At 34.8% G+C, this 16,125-nt stretch overlaps 2 protein-coding genes across 4 annotated transcripts; both read left to right on the forward strand.

The window, feature by feature from the left end:
• Positions 1–220: 220 nt before the first annotated feature.
• On the forward strand, positions 221–4,386 carry LOC104108531 (uncharacterized). Of its 2 annotated transcripts, none has more exons than XM_070194986.1 (4): positions 221–598; positions 2,208–2,366; positions 3,406–3,546; positions 4,033–4,246. In XM_070194986.1, the coding sequence occupies exons 1-3, from the start codon at positions 263–265 to the stop codon at positions 3,541–3,543; spliced, it is 633 nt and encodes a 210-aa protein (XP_070051087.1). In that variant the 5' UTR covers positions 221–262; the 3' UTR covers positions 3,544–3,546; positions 4,033–4,246. The 2 variants fall into 2 exon arrangements, with proteins under 2 accessions (XP_070051087.1, XP_009615891.1); XM_009617596.4 differs by having other exon boundaries at positions 223–598; positions 3,406–3,487; positions 4,033–4,386.
• Positions 4,387–8,415: 4,029 nt separating this feature from the next.
• LOC104108530 (rhomboid-like protein 15) lies at positions 8,416–15,230 on the forward strand. 2 transcript variants are annotated; one of them, XM_009617594.4, is made up of 13 exons: positions 8,416–8,550; positions 9,620–9,785; positions 10,314–10,617; positions 10,809–10,841; positions 10,931–11,022; positions 11,188–11,261; positions 12,252–12,346; positions 12,428–12,500; positions 13,836–14,005; positions 14,502–14,553; positions 14,633–14,689; positions 14,798–14,869; positions 14,948–15,230. In XM_009617594.4, exons 1-13 carry the CDS (start codon positions 8,527–8,529, stop codon positions 14,951–14,953), a joined length of 1,218 nt encoding a protein of 405 aa, XP_009615889.1. In that variant the 5' UTR covers positions 8,416–8,526; the 3' UTR covers positions 14,954–15,230. The 2 variants fall into 2 exon arrangements, with proteins under 2 accessions (XP_009615889.1, XP_009615890.1); XM_009617595.4 differs by having other exon boundaries at positions 12,431–12,500.
• Positions 15,231–16,125: the final 895 nt, after the last annotated feature.

Below are 16,125 nucleotides of genomic sequence, written 5' to 3' on the forward strand. Positions count from 1 at the left end.
TCAAAAATATTTTTTAAATTAATTAGTCAAACACAAATCGATTATCACCAAAAATATTTTTTTGAAAAATACTTTTAAAAAAAGTACTTCTCAAAATAATTAGATTTTAGAAGCCAGATCAAACAGGCTATAAGTCTCAATCAAAATTCAGGGAGGTTTAAAGTATATATGAGCCATACTTTGAGGGGTTATATGTAATTTTAACTTTTCTTTTAATTTCAAAATTGTAGAAAAGCTCCGAGCTCGCGAGGGTTTAGCAAAAATGGAGACTGCAAAAGACACCATACACCACGACGTCGGTTTGGAGGCCGACGGCGACGACGATACGCCGGCGCTAAGCTCTCATGCACTAGAAGCACTTAAAGAGTTCCTCGACGAACAGAATCGAGCACTAGCGGAAGCTTCGTCAGCTGCGGCGGTGGAGAAACAAGGGGAGGATGCGGTGGCTCTTGTGACGGAGGATTGGCGGCTCAGCCAGTTCTGGTACGATCGCGAAACAGCTGAAACCGTCGCCGCTGAAGTCCTCGCTCTTTGCCAGTCGATTGATTCGCCGGCGGTTGCTTGCATTGCTTGCCCCACGCTTTACGCTTACCTCAAGGTGAGGTATTTTAAGGTTTGATTATTTCAATTCTACTGTTACAGCGCAGAATGTCTTGCTTATAGTTTATTCTCACAGTAAGTGAAACCGATAAAGCACAGTAAATAATCTAAGAATATTGTTAATTTCATCTTTGACAAGAAAATTAGCTTTTGGAAAATTTCCTAAAATGCGAAGAATAATTCTTGGCCCTGGGGCTTTGATTCAATAGCAAAGGTATTCAGAGGCTGGGCCGTGAGTTTTAACAAGTTTCTAACGAAGGTGATTTAATTGAACCCACTTCCTTGGCTGTGGCTCCGCCACTGAAGGTAGTACAGCACAATGTGTGGTAGGCGCAACTCACAAGTTCGAATCCTGCTAGTGAACTGGTGTTTAGATGGAGAAGGTAGAAGACAGGCTAATTAGCTGGAAACAACGATAATTCTGTTATAAAAAGAAAAAAGAATAACAACAACAACAAACACACTTTGATCCCATAAATGGGGTATGGGGAGGGTAGCGTGTACGCAGACCTTAACCCTACCTCATAGAGATAGAGAGGCTGTTTCCGATAGACCCTCGGCTCAAGAAACAATAAAAATAAAAAGAAAAAAGAATAATACTTGAAATTCTGATTAAGGAACGTTGTTCATTTATCTAGCGGAGTTTACAATTACTTGATAATTGAGTGTATTTTAATTGTCAAACTTGTATAATGTATAACTATTTGTTCTTTTATGTTTAGACATTAAAAAAAATTACTTTTTTTTTTCTTTCAAAAGAGCTAGTAAAACTAGCAATCTTTTTGTCCTTGTAAAGATGATCAAAAATTAGTTATTGAAATAGAAGCACTTATATATGCTTGATTGATTGAATGAAGGAGCAAGTTTAGGAATTTAATAAGATTTAAGACAGATGAGCTGGATTTTCATTGTGAGAAAAATATGTTAACAGGGAATAAACTTGAGGAAAAGAGATTGTTCATTATTAATATATGTAGCATTAGATATATTTTGAAGAACAGGGACAGTTTATTAACATTTGTAGCATCAGAGCTAGTTCATAAGGAGTTAGCATGCAAAGCACCCAAGAGCTTGGCCTAGTAGTCAATGAAGTGGATTGAGAACCATGAGGTCTCAGGTTCAAATCCCAACGGAGGCAAAAAATACTGGGTGATTTCTTCCCATTTGTCCAAACCTTTGTGGATAGAGTTACCTGGTACTTGTTGCTGGGAGGTAGCAGGTCTCCCGTGGAAACACCATGGTTATTAAAAAAAATAAAAGAGTTAGCATGCAAAAGCAATACTCACATGAGAAAAGGAAATTCTTTTCAAAAACTTAAATCGAAGTATTCTGTGTACATTCTTCTATATTCCCTTTCTATTTGTATCTCTCTGACTATTTCATCTTCATATATGTATGTAAATTATTTGCATGCACAATTGCGGATTGTGGAAGAAATTTATAATTTGTGTCATATTGTTTCAACCATATCATTGCACTAGTAAAAGTGCTTGGGAAGCAATTCCCGACGTTTTTCTTACATTTGCCTGTTATTTGATCATTAGTTCTTCATGGTGAACTGATATATTTTCCAACTTCTAATGCTTTGTCTTATTTCTCGGTCTCAGAAAATTGACCCTAATGTGCCAGCACAACTTTTGGAGTATGACAAACGGTTTGAACAATATGGAAGCGAGTTCACATTCTACGACTACAACCAACCAGAAGATCTTCCTTCATCATTGAAACACTCATATCCAATAATTGTTGCAGATCCTCCTTACCTGGTGAGAGCTGATATGTGCTGTATGATGAAGTGGTTCTATGATTATTAAAGAATATATTTTTTTGTACTATATTTCATCTTTACCTATGACTAGTTTGATTTCTGAAATTCCCTGTATACTTAAGAGATATCTATAAATACATTGTCTTCCTTATAGTCAGAATTGTCGAAGATCATTCATTGCTTAATTATGGGTTTCTCACCTTTGGATGGGATGGTATATAAAAAAGTGCATAGTTTGCATGAAAGTATCCCAAACTTGACTGTTTCATAGTGTGGCATGCAAGTGTTTATGTGAATCTTATTCTTGCCCTTTTCTTTTCTTCTCTAAATTTAGTCACCTTAATATCAAATGTTACTTTGTCTTCTATCAGAAAACTCACCTATTAACCTCATGCTTCTTTTCAGTTTCTACTGGTCTCCATTAATGAGAGAATTCTATGCTGCTTTGATTGTTCATTTTTCTGATTTGTTATTCTTGGGGCAACAGGCATTTATTAATATCTAGTTGGAAAATGCTCATAAAAATGGGAGGATCCTACTTAAAAAGAACCTGAAGCCTTAAAAATGGGAGGATTCTACTGGTCTTTACTTTTTATTAATCTGCATTTCCAAGGTCCGCATGGATTACCTCTAAGCCTCAAGGTCAGCATGGATTACCTCTCTAAAAATGGGAGGATCCTACTTAAAAAGAACCTGAAGATAGGCTTGCCTGAAAATGACCTTTAGAGCATCTTCAGCTATATTAGAAGGCTGTTTGTAACCTAGAAAAGAATATATACTTCTCGTTCAATTAACCTCTTTTATCTATGTTAGAAAACTAACTGCTTTTATGCACTGTTGTGACGATGCAGATGAATTAATTCCATTATTGACGTTACTTGTCTTGTGCAAAGTACGATGATTCATTCACATTTGTTCTTCTACTTTTCTGAGTAGGGAATGCTATGAAAGTGAATTATTCACATCATTGTCATTAGTTGTGTGCAAGTTTGACATTTATGCAATGGCTTATTCAATAACTGTTTTTTAATTTTCAGAGTCGGGAATGCTTAGAGAAAGTTGCTCAAACAATTTCTTTTCTCATGAGACCAGGAGAACCTTACTTGCTTTTACTCACAGGTACCGAATTTTATGTGGTGTTTTGGGACCTGGCCTCCCGTTGTTCATCTTGTTAATAGGTATTGAATCTTGTTATTTTTTCTTAAGGATCATTAAACATTGAATGTAGTTATTTCTGCCTGTCTTCATTCTTCATGGTTGTCATGAAGCTGCTTACTAATTTTAATAGTAGTAGCAAATATTACAACAACAACAATAACAAAAAACCCAAGTGTAATTTCACAAGTTGGTTAGGGAGGGTAGTGTGTACGCAGAGTCACAGACCTTACCCCCTATCTTTTGTGGAGGTTAGTAGCAAATATTACGTTGATTAAAAAGTCAAAACCATCAAATGGTTTAGAGACAAGGTTTATCGACTTTCATCCGTCTCCAAAGTTTAGTGAGGAGGATTTTTTTTTGGAAGGACAGAGTGAGAATGCTACTGAAGTAAAGCAAAGAGAGAAGAACAAAAAGGAGAAAAGTGAAGAAGGATATCCTGTCTTGAAGATAACCAGTGTATGCCTTGAATGTGCTTTAACCTCTCGTTTCTTTTTTTGGACATGCAGGTGAAGTGCAAATTGATAGGGCTTCGGAGCTCTTGGGTTTACGTCCATGCGTTTTTAGGCCACATCACTCGAGCAAACTAGGCAATGAGTTTCGACTGTTTACAAACTATGACCCAGGGACGAGGCTAGGTGGCTGGGAGCAGGCGTAACAAACGCATGTTCAATCGGAAATCCTCTTCACCAAAAATGTTGTAGGTTGACAGTGGTTCGTGACAGAAGCTTTCTAAATCATATTTCAAGCTAGCAACATCCTTTCATGAAATATTGTTTGTACACCTTCTTCAGTTACCTAAACATACCTAAAAGAACAAAATATTAGAAATAATTATATAGCTCTATTCTGGTTTCACGCTATTTAAGGTGCTTGAAAACCCAGTATCCGTACAACTTGTCAAATTTTGTCGGCGTTTTACCCTCAGTTCTGCCTTATCCATCTTTACCTTGTGTTCATTTATAGGTTTTTTCATGGATTGTACTTTGTTATCTCCAAGTTGTGCCTTGTTACTTTTGTTTGGATATTTCTTTTTCGGCACAGTTAACTCTGACCTTCCTATCACCATGTGGTTTGTTTCGGTACAAATTCATCCACAACCGGGGTCGTTCAATAGTGGGATAGATAAGGATATCTCATGGGCTGAGTTATCCTACGGGATTAGCTATGTCACCTTCTATATGGGATAACTAATACTATCATTTTAATATAAAATTTATACCGGTATTAGCTAATATTCATAACTAAATATGGGATAAATACAATCCCAAAATTTTATCCGGGGATTAGTATCTTTATCCCAATAACCAAACAACCCTTTAGTGTTTACACGAAATCGTATTAATTTATCATAATTAAGTTATAAATTAATGCGAAAATTTGTACTAATTAACATTGATTTAGTGATTGAAGTGTAGGTAAAGACATGTCTTATGTATGTATTAAGCTGATGTAAACATCAGGTGTGAGTAAAAAGTTCGAGTGCGAGTAAACTTTTACCGATCTTTACATCAGTACATGGTTGTCGCTTGGAACTCGCTGGCATTGCAATTGCAGAGGATGCAAATTTATTTGACCATACAAATCCTCATAGGAAATTAAATGATGATTGGGTGACACTGCATACTATTTGACCAACCAGTTTGAAGTAACAACAACAATTTCTACTAGTGGTTGATATGTCAGTTGAGATGAATGTTGTTGGCAGACCGTCACAATTCTAACCTTGCATTTACTTTCTTTTTAGTTCTACTCTGATCCCTTTATTCCAATTTGATTATATTACTAAAATTTTAAGTTAAATTGGAAGAAGATTGACTTTATTTTCCCAAAACTAATAAAACTATGTCTTAGAAATACATTATAAATTGTAACATCATACAAACTTTCCTATTTAAACCTCAATAAAAAAAAAAGAAAAAAAAAAGGAGGAAAAGCGTCAATAATGAAAATCATCTTTGAATTAAAATATTCTAAACACTATATTCAAGCAGTCGTATGGAATAAATAAATAGATAAGAAAAAGAAGAAATTGACACGTCCTCACAGAAAACTTAGTAACGAAGAGATTACTATTCGAGTCCAAGCGGGTTGCTACAAATGGATTGAGCAAAATTCATTTATAGCTATTCGCACCAAACTTATAATATATGTAGCCCAAAATTACAATATACATTTTATAGCCCAAAAGTGATTTTAGTGGCTAGCCACCGAATTATACATCTGACCCACAAGCACAAATATAGGTTCACTGGAGAAATGATTTTCGGCCCAAAATGGTGCCGGAAAACTTCACCAGTCGAATCAGTGGCCGAAAAATTCACGGTCGCCGAAAAAGCTATATACCGGCCAGATCTGCCGAAATCCAAATAGCAATCAAACTATCTTTTAGATCTAGATTTTTATAATATCAAAAGCCCCAAAAACAGTAAATAAAACGAGAAGAAAGAGTCGCCGGATTTAATGGAGGGTCGCTGGTGTTTGAGTTTCAAAAATTCTTCCTCCTATTGTAAGAGGAAGTTGTATTCTCCTATTAGATCTTTTTCTAGATTTTGTAAAAATATACTAGTTGGGTACTTACAGTATCATGTGTTGCCAGAACAGCATATTGGGTAAAAGGGTATGACAGATTGAGGCGACAAAGTCCATTGTTTGTCGAACAAATACTCTTTGCTTTCTTTATGTTGTACATTGTTGATGAAATGTTCACATTCATGAGTAGTACGACACCTTTGGAGTTTTGATTTATGATGTCAATGTTGTACCTATCATCTTCCTCAATTCTGTATGTAGCTTCTATACCTTAACCAATGAGGTTCACATTAATTCAAGGTTGTAGGCAAATCTATTACAACCAACTAGAAACAAAAGAAAGCAAGAGGAATTGTATAGGACTGTCACTATACAATGTATATACAATAGACTGTCACTATATAAAATATATACAAAAATAGACTGTCATTATACAAAAAATATACTAAATAGACCGTCACCATACAAAATATATACAAAATAGACTGTCACTATACAAAATTATACTAAATAGACTGTCACTACACATTTTATATATAATAGACTGTCACTATATAAAATATATACAAAATAGACTGTCACTATACAAAAAATTATACAAAATAGACTGTCACTATACAAAAAATATACAAAATAGACTGTCACTATACAAAAAATATACAAAATAGACATTTTGGGCTATTAGATGTAATATGTTTGGGCCGGAGGGCCATTTCGTGTCAATGGGGAAAAAGTAGAAATGGCGTGGGATATCCACTTTTTAACATGTTATTTAGTTTTTATCCAGTATTTTTAATGATGAGCAAAAATAGCCATTACTCTATTAAAATTAATACGAAAAGATGTTTTTATCCTTTCTTCATGAGTGCTGTGTAAATATTAAGGCTATGGTGTCCTGAACATTTACACTACACACATGAAGTTAAGGATACTATGTCCTTAATATTTACACTGCACATATGAAGTTAAGGACAGGATGTCCTAAAGTTTAACAACGGAAGGTGCAAATACATGACAATTTGTCCTTAATATTTACACAACACTCATAAATTTAAGGACACCAATCCTTAATATTTACACAACACTCATAAAGTTAAGGACATTATGTCCTTAACATTTACACTATACACATGAAGTTAAGGATATCATGTTCTTAACATTTACATTGTACATATGAAGTTAATGACATGAGGTCCTAAAGTTTAAAAACAGAAGGTGCAAATACAAGTTAAGGACATTATGTCCTTAATATTTATATTGCACATATGAAGTTAAGGACGCCATGTTCTTAACATTTATACTGCACATATGAAGTTAAGGACCTGATATCCTAAAGTTTAACAACGGAAGGTGCAAATACAAGACACGTTGTCCTTAATATTTACACAACATTCATGAAGTTAAGGACACCATGTCCTTAATATTTACATAGCATCCATGTCTAGCACAGGGATATTTTCGTTTGGGCGGGTAAAAATTTATTAACCATTAGCTAAACAGTAAATACATTTTAAACAGTGGCTAAAGAGTAACATCTCTAATTAGTGGCTAATTGTGCACTTTCCCTGGGAAAAACATGGGGGACCGTAGATGGTCATTTTCTCAAATGGATTCGGATCGGACTTTGAATTGATTCAGATTCATAGCCTGTTTGGCCAAGTTTCTCAAGAGGCCAAAAATATTTTTTTTTTCTCAAAAGTATTTTTTCCCCTAACTTAGGTGTTTGGCCAAGCCTTTTTGGAGGAAAAAAGTATTTTTGGGAAGAAACAAAGCAGTTTCTGAGAAGCAGAAAAAAGTAGCTTCTTCCCAAAAGTAAAATCAGAAACAGTTTTGACTTTCTTCTTGCCAAAAATACCCTTAACAAAATATAGTATATACCAAAATAACTGTTAAACCTAATACTTAGGATATTAATGTATAAATATTTCTTATTATTTTTAGGATAACTTTCTAATAAATAGTGACTTTAGGGGTGAATATTTTTATATTTGTTGAATGATTTTTAATATATTTAACTTATATTAAAAGAATTAAGTACTTTTAAATTATATTTTCATATTTACTTAAATAAAATAAAAAGATTTAATTATGTCTGTAATAACAAAATTTTAAGATTATTTATTTACTTATAATATTAACTATTAAGTAAATCTATTCATGTCTTTATTCGTAATTTGATACTTAAAATCACTTTCTGAAACGCTTGGTCAAACATAAATTATTGTTCAAAAGTACTTTTCAGAGTAATTAGCAAAACACAAAGTGCTTCTATCCGAAAGTACTTTTTTAAAAAATACTTTAAAAAAAAACAATTGTTAAAATAAGCTGATATATCCGGCTCGGCCAATCACACTATCAGACCCGACCCCATACCAGGAGTATATATAAAGAGACGGTCTTGAGTTCTACACTCTACCTGAAAAAACAACGTTCGAATTGGAAATCTCGAAAGAAGAAAAAACTCAGTGAAAATGAGACCAAACATTGTTTCTGAGGTAATTTTCTCATCATTTTCATTTTCGATCTACAAGTTATTCACTTATCCTTTTTGTATGCTAGGGTTCTATTCTTATTGAAGTTAGAAAAGTAGTGGGATTATGAAAATGTAATGAAAATGCTTGATTTTTGAATTCTGAATCTCTGATCAAGTTAGTTATGGAGAATTACAGTAACTTAGGGTTATTTTTTTAGCATTATTGAAAATTATAAGGTATTTTCATAATCATGATGCGGAAGTTAGTTTTCTTTTTTGGTCATGTCATTTATTGAGGGACTATTTATGGGAAATGGGAGTATTTCTGTTGACTGTATGTAACTGTGACATGCACCACATATTTTGATGATACGATTGGAAATTATTGTGATTTTTTATTGAATATATATTAAAATCGAGTAGTGAAAATTTAGTGTAATGGTGGCAAAGCTAATGAGGAATTCACGGGCAATAATGCATTTGCATTAAGTTTTTTTTTTTTTTTTTGTAACCTTGCCTCAGCTAGTGCAGTCGATTTCAGATGTTGTTACTAAAGTTTATATTCAATAACTGTAATGTTCTTTATATTCTTGCAGTGATTATGTCACTGTAAGGCTGCAAAGATAATGTGCTTTATATTGCTTTTGAAGAATGATTATTCCTCTTGAATTCGTTAACATTTAAGCAATTCATTATTATAATGGATTGGCCAGTGATTTTTTTTATTTTAATCAGTTCTTTTCATTCCAAATTATGTGTTATCTTTTTTTTCTTTTTTTTCCAAAAGACTTCTATTAGCTCTTTATTTTTAAGTGTCACTGTGAAGCAAAAAGTGATATTAAGATCATGGACTACCGAGTTATCAGATCCACCATTTTACTCTATTATTCTGCCGATAAGAAGCAACTAGAGATATTATCTTCTTATCTTATCCATTTTATCTCGTGTTCTACATATTCCTACTTCAGACAATTAAAATGGAACATATTTCTTAGTACTGCATTATGATTTATGTCTAGCTTGGAATTGAAAGACGGGTTAGTGGGAATAAATAGCTTTTATGTTGACTCACTTGTTCCATTTGTTTGTAGGCGGGATTGCAGACAAGGATGGGACAGTGGTGGGAAGGAATTCCTGTACTTACATCTTCAGTGGTGGTTGTTTGTGGGGTAATTTACTTGGTTTGCCTTTTGGTTGGATATGACTCCTTTGCTGAAGTATGCTTCTGGCCCTCTGCTGTAATTTCTCGATTTCAAGGTACACGGTCACTTATAGTGCTGCTCATATATCAAAATGTGCCTGTTAAGAAGAAATCCTGTTAAGCTGCACTCAAATTACTCTTTCCATATCTGAAAGATAAATTTGATTTAATCTTTTCAATTGAATTTGAGGATGATTATACGTTGCTATTGTCTAGCATCCATTGATGAGTTGGGGGGGGGGGGGGGGCATGGTGGCTGTGGTGGTTATTTAGCTAGGAATTAGTTTCTGATGATCAATTGTTTTAATCGTTCACTTGCTCAAAAGCTGCTGGCACCCTTACTCTTTCATACTCTTCTCGTTCATTTGCCACACACATACTTAACTTTCAAAAAGATACCACTCGTATTTGTCATTCATTCGCAATGAATCACGCAATTTCAACTTTGATTTGCTTTCTCTACAGTGCATGTATGCCTTTTGTGGAACTATAATTTTGATATCCTTTCTTTCTTTGTCATTTCTAGCATAACTTTGTATCTTATTTATGTTGACAACCATTTTATTTTTGTGTTTCTCTGTCAGTTTACAGGATTTTCACCTCAATTCTGTTTCATGGTTCTCTACTGCACGTTCTGTTTAATATGTTAGCTTTGGTTCCTTTGGGTTCTGAGCTGGAGAGGATTATGGGATCTGTGCGCCTGTTATACATAATTGCTCTGTTGGCCATTAGCAGTGCCTTATTCCATCTTCTTATAGCATTGTTGGTTGCTCATAATCCCTTTCATCCTTCTCCATACTTTATGGACGAATGTGCTATAGGTTTCTCAGGCGTCTTATTTTCAATGATTGTGATTGAGACGAGTCTAAGTGGGGCTCAAACTAGAAGGTTTGTTTGTTTCCTGTTTCTGGATACTGTATCTTCTTTTTAAATCAATTAAAGTATGGTTTTTCTTCGTTTCTTTCACAGATAGGTTTGGGAAAAAGACTGTCTGAAATTAGATATGACTGGTCACCTTAGATCAATTTTGAGTTGTTGGAATCATGTGTTTGTTAATGTCAGTTTGCTTCTTTTTGCAGTGTGTTTGGGCTTTTCAACGTGCCTGCTACATGGTAACAGTGTAACTTTCCGATAATTGTACTTTGTTGTACGTTTCACATCATAGAATCTTATGCTATAATATTGATTGTTTTTCCACTAGGTATGCATTGATATTATTGGTGGTGTTTCAGCTTGTTATGACTAATGTCTCCTTACTTGGACATCTGTGTGGTATTTTGTCTGGATTTGCATGTAAGTAACTTTCACCCTGCTGGTCCTTCTTCAAGTTTTCAAAATTCTATTCCCTGTCATTTGTGATATCATGATAATTACGTCCACAATCTTTACATCTTAATTTGTGTTCATATATCTTTTAAAACTTTTTCTTTTTTCCTTCCCTTTTCTTGATGGTACCAGATACATATGGATTGTTCAATGTTTTGATACCGGGGACTTCTTTCTTCTCGGCTATTGAATCTTCCTCATATCTAGTAAGTTCTCTAAAGAAATGACAGTAAGATACTCCGATATTTCTTAACTTTTAAACCACTTGTGTGCTCAACTTTGAGGTATAAAGTGACATGGAGCATCACCCTTCTGATTGACTTGGCTTGCTTGTTTGCTTCATTTTCCCTTGATACTTAACTTCCCACCTTGGTTTTTTGGCATCTTGTAGATAATAAAACCTTAAATAGGACAAAGAACTATGGCATAAGAATAAGTTAAGCCTATTATCAAAACAAAAAAAAGAATAAGTTAAGCCTATGATCAGGGCATTTGCATGGTAAATTGTCACAGCCAGAGACACTACTAATAGCTGTCAGGGGACGGATGATTTAATCCAAAATAGTCCTGTCGTTAACCAACCGAAAAGATAATGTGTTTGCATCTTAATTAGTACAAGACATTGTTGCCTCTCGTTTACTGCTGCCGTGGGTGGTTTGTCCTAGGCGATAACAATGTCGTTAAGTAGATGCTGCTTCAAGTCCTTGTACTGATTCTATATATTCCCTTCTCTGAAATCCCAAAGATAAGTGTTTCAGTAGGCCGTATTATATCTCTGGTTCATTCTTTTCTCAATTGGTAAATGTAAAATTTTACTAGAATGGCAAACTCCAGGGAGTGGACAAGAACCCAAAATTTTGATAAGAGAAGACCCAAAAGATCACAACCTGTGGGGGAAACACTTTTATAGCTGTCGAAAACTATCCAAAATTAAGGCACTCACATCTTTTTCCCTTTTGATTGTCAAACCGGTTAAGTCCCTTTAGGTTTTGTGTATTTAACTTGAACAGGAGAAAAATTGTTTGTTAATTATTGTTATATTGAAAGTTCAGTTCATTGTAACATTTTAGTGGTTGAAGCATGCTTTTTTCTAATGGCACATCTAAGCCCTCGCCCACCTCTCAATTTCGTTTTGGTTGATGCACTTCAATGACAAAGTGAAATTAGCAAAATACTTATATCTATCTTTTGGGCAGTCAACTTGCGTGAGGCGACCAAAGTTTATTATGTGCACTGGTGGTAATGGTGCAGGATACCTGCCCACACATTCAAATCAAACTGTAACCTCCAGGTAGATCCTGTTTTTAATTTCGTATAATCTTACTGATTTAATCTGAGCATGTGCAAAAATAGTGATGTTTCTTCCTTTCAGAAGTGGAGTGCTTTCTGGAAATATTTGGGAGAACCTTTCTTCATGGATGCCACAGAGAGAGAACTCTGCTCAGGTATCTTCCAGATTATCCAGACTGGCTTTTTTCTGAGTACACTAGAAGATAAACATATGGATATTGGATTAATCTGACCTTGCTTCTCTTTAGAAATAGTACATGCATGAAACTATGTTTGGTAGATTTTTTGGGTAAGGAATATATGAATAGCAGTGAGAGAGATGGTAGATAAATGACACAAAGGAACCCTATGTTTGTTTGATTTCAATGCTGGTGATGAGAAGCTTATTAGGGAGAACAACTTCTGTCTTGTTATCTTTGAGACTGTTGACCTTCGTACTCTATAAATTGCATTGCAACCCTGTAACTGTGAGAATAATTGCACAAACCTACCCAAGTTTCCTGTTGTCACATTTAAAGGTAATCACCAAAGTAGTGATTGAAATGAACGTAAGTAGAGACCATATTAGTTGGAATCAGGTAAGAAAAAGAAAATAGAAAACAGCATCTCTTTCTTTTTTTATTTGGTTCCTATTAAGTAATTTTTGTATGTTCTTTTAACTCTTTCTGGTTTTGAATAAGATTTAAAACAGCACCACTATATGAAGTGGTATAATTTGTTTGTCAGTGTCTTGTAGAGTAATTTATTTATTTTTTCCTCTTATTCTTTTTCTTCTTTGTTTATTCTTATTTTCTTTTCTTGGGAGTGGGGATCCTAATTTAGTTTTGCAAAACTTTAGTGAAGGTTTTCATAAATATGCGAACTACAAGGTTTGTTAAAATAGAATCTTCTCTATTATCTCACAAAAATGGATTTGAGTCCATTTCATAGAGCGAATAAGTTTTCAAAGCACGTGTTACCTCCTCTTAGAATTTTGGAAGAAAAATCACAGAAGTTGGAATGGAGAACTTTTGGTGATTGATAGAAAATATAAACAGTTGAGTGTGCATGAAATAGAGGGGATTTCTCGGACTTAATGTGGTACGAGCCCATATTTCTCTCTCAAATGTCCCATCGACTGATCTAGATTAGAAGGAGTTGAGAGGGTATGGATGTTATTTCCCTATCAAATTAGCTTGAGTGCAGTGTCTATCTTGTCCTCCTTTTCTTGTCAGCAGAAATTTCTTTTAACAAAGTAGGTAAAGCTGTAATTGAGCTTGGTCTGTAGTGGGCTGTGAATGAGAGAAAGTCAATGCCATCCTCTAACCTGTGTATTGATGAGTCTCGCAGATGTACTTATCAACCCTTCTCTTGCAGAATTCTCAACAAACTACACAACTGCTTAATAGTCGCTACTTACATAGCTCTCTTTTGTGTGTGTCCTAATGTATAGATAGGAATAAAAATCTTGAATTGAAGTCTATCAAGTTGTTAACTTGTTGAAAATGCAGCCGGTGGCAGATGATACCAGGTTTCCTGGGAGAGGAAGAACTCTGACTTCTCAAACCTCCACTGGAAATCAGGATTCAACATTACAGGCCAGGCTCCTGAGTGGTAGCGAGAGCCCTGAGCGTATTTCAGCTCCAGCGGCAATAGGTGGAGAGCGGAGCTTAACTGGAAGGTACTAGAAACAGACTGTTGTTACATGCTAAATTGACGGTAATCATATCGATTTTGAATTTATCTTAATCATTGGTTGTTGCACGAAGATCGATCTGTTTTTAATTGCATTTCACATTCTGCTGCCTACTTATACTGCTATCCGATTTAGTGATTAGCTGGCATACAGGTGTTGAAATTGGCATATCCAGTAACCAAGTTTAAGTTATATCACTACAGATAGGAAAAGCTGGTTTCGTTCAATGTGTTCACAAAACTACACTTCGACTTCGTTTACACAGTATAATTTCTTCTGGATTTTCTGATTTCTATCTATATCAAAGTAGAGTTATATCAAATAATCCATATCATAGTAGAGCCTCGAATTTCAATAATTGGCTGGCATTCAACTGCGGATAGAGATTGATAGCTCAACTTTTATTGTTAAAACCTAAGAGCTTGGTATCGTGATTTGCTCTAAACACATAGTTATATTTTGATTCTGTGTGACAACTCAGACAATCAGCAGTAGATACTACGGCCGGAGCTACCAGACCGCTAGGACAGCAGGTATATGATCTAGACGTTGGACCCTTGCTAACTGTTATCCTTACAATTGTCAATGCTAAAAGTATCTCTTTGTATATAGGGCTCTATTCCCTCAGATGAAAAGGTTCAGAAGCTAGTTGCAATGGGTTTTGAGAAGGTACATTTATGGTTCAGATTCGCTTAATGGTGGTGGTTTTAGTTTAAATGCATCATGAATGCGCTAACTTCTGGCTCATGAATTTGCTAACGATCTTGACTTTCTCAGACACAAGTAGAAGTTGCACTGGCAGCAGCTGAAGGGGACTTAAATGTTGCTGTGGAAATTTTAAGCCAGCAGGTACTTCTTTTCGTCTGTTTCTTATCCCCGACATGGGGGGCTAATTATTCTTAACGGTTTCAAACGTCTCATATGCAGGGTTAATAATATGAAATGCAATCATCAGATTAACATCACTACATGATTCAAAATGCCAAGGCTCTGCAAAACCAGTTATCTTACCACTTGCCCTGGGTTCTTCCTCTTTTTTGTATATATTTTCTGACATCAAATTTACCCAATAGGCAATAGTTTCCGGGAGAAAGCCTTTATGTGTGTGATTTACGTCTGACCCACATAAAGCAGATCTTAATTGTATACAGTATCTACTTTTGTGGTTTTAAATGCTGCAATATCAATGAATTATCTTTTCCTGTCTTTCCATCTAATGTGGTAATCAATTCCTTTTTCTTTCTTTTAATTGCAATTCTAACTGCAACTATCTTTCTTTTTCCTCCTTTTTTCCATTAAGTTTCTGGTCTAACACAGGAATTTCGGCTCTGATAGTTGTTATACATGATGAGCAATTTTATCTGTGTTAAAGAATGCATGATGGAACTACATCACGATTTCGAATCCTCCTAGCACACAAAGCTCATTTGCCTCATTTGTTTATTTAATATTATTTAAGATTATGACGTCTGAATCTGAATATATCTGAATGTTGTATTAAGATTTATCTTTATTTAAAAATTAATAAATATAAAATTCAAATAAAATACTATATATATATATATATTATATATATATATGGTAATTGGTGGTGGTGATGGCTACGGAGGTGCTTGTGAATGCCAACTAGAGACGGTGATGGGTGGTGATTTTGGTTGATGGTGGTAGTTATGGATAGTAGCTTGTGGTGATTGGTATCCATGGCAATTATGGTTAAGGATGGTGGGTGGTGATAGTTAATAATGGTGGGCGGTGCCGGCTATGATTGTTGATGGTGATGGATGGTTGGTTGTGGTAGTTGAGGTGGGTGAGTGTGTAATTGTGGTTGGGGGTGATGGGGGTGGGGTGGTGGTAGTGGTGGCGGTTATGATTGAGTATGGTGGTAGTAGTAGTTGATAATAGTAGGTGGTGGCAGCAGTTAGTAATAAATGGGGATGCTAGTATTTTAATGAAATTAAGTCTATTTATAAACTTTAATTATACAGACCTATTCAGTCATCAAGTGGTTGTGATGTAAAAACACTTAATGATTAAGATTTAGATTTTAAAAACAAATCCACTTATCTGAGATCTGAATAATTAAAATTCTACAAGTAAACTTGTTG

The sequence above is a fragment of the Nicotiana tomentosiformis genome, chromosome 2 (genome assembly GCF_000390325.3).
Source record: "Nicotiana tomentosiformis chromosome 2, ASM39032v3, whole genome shotgun sequence".
Taxonomy (NCBI): Eukaryota; Viridiplantae; Streptophyta; class Magnoliopsida; order Solanales; family Solanaceae; genus Nicotiana; species Nicotiana tomentosiformis.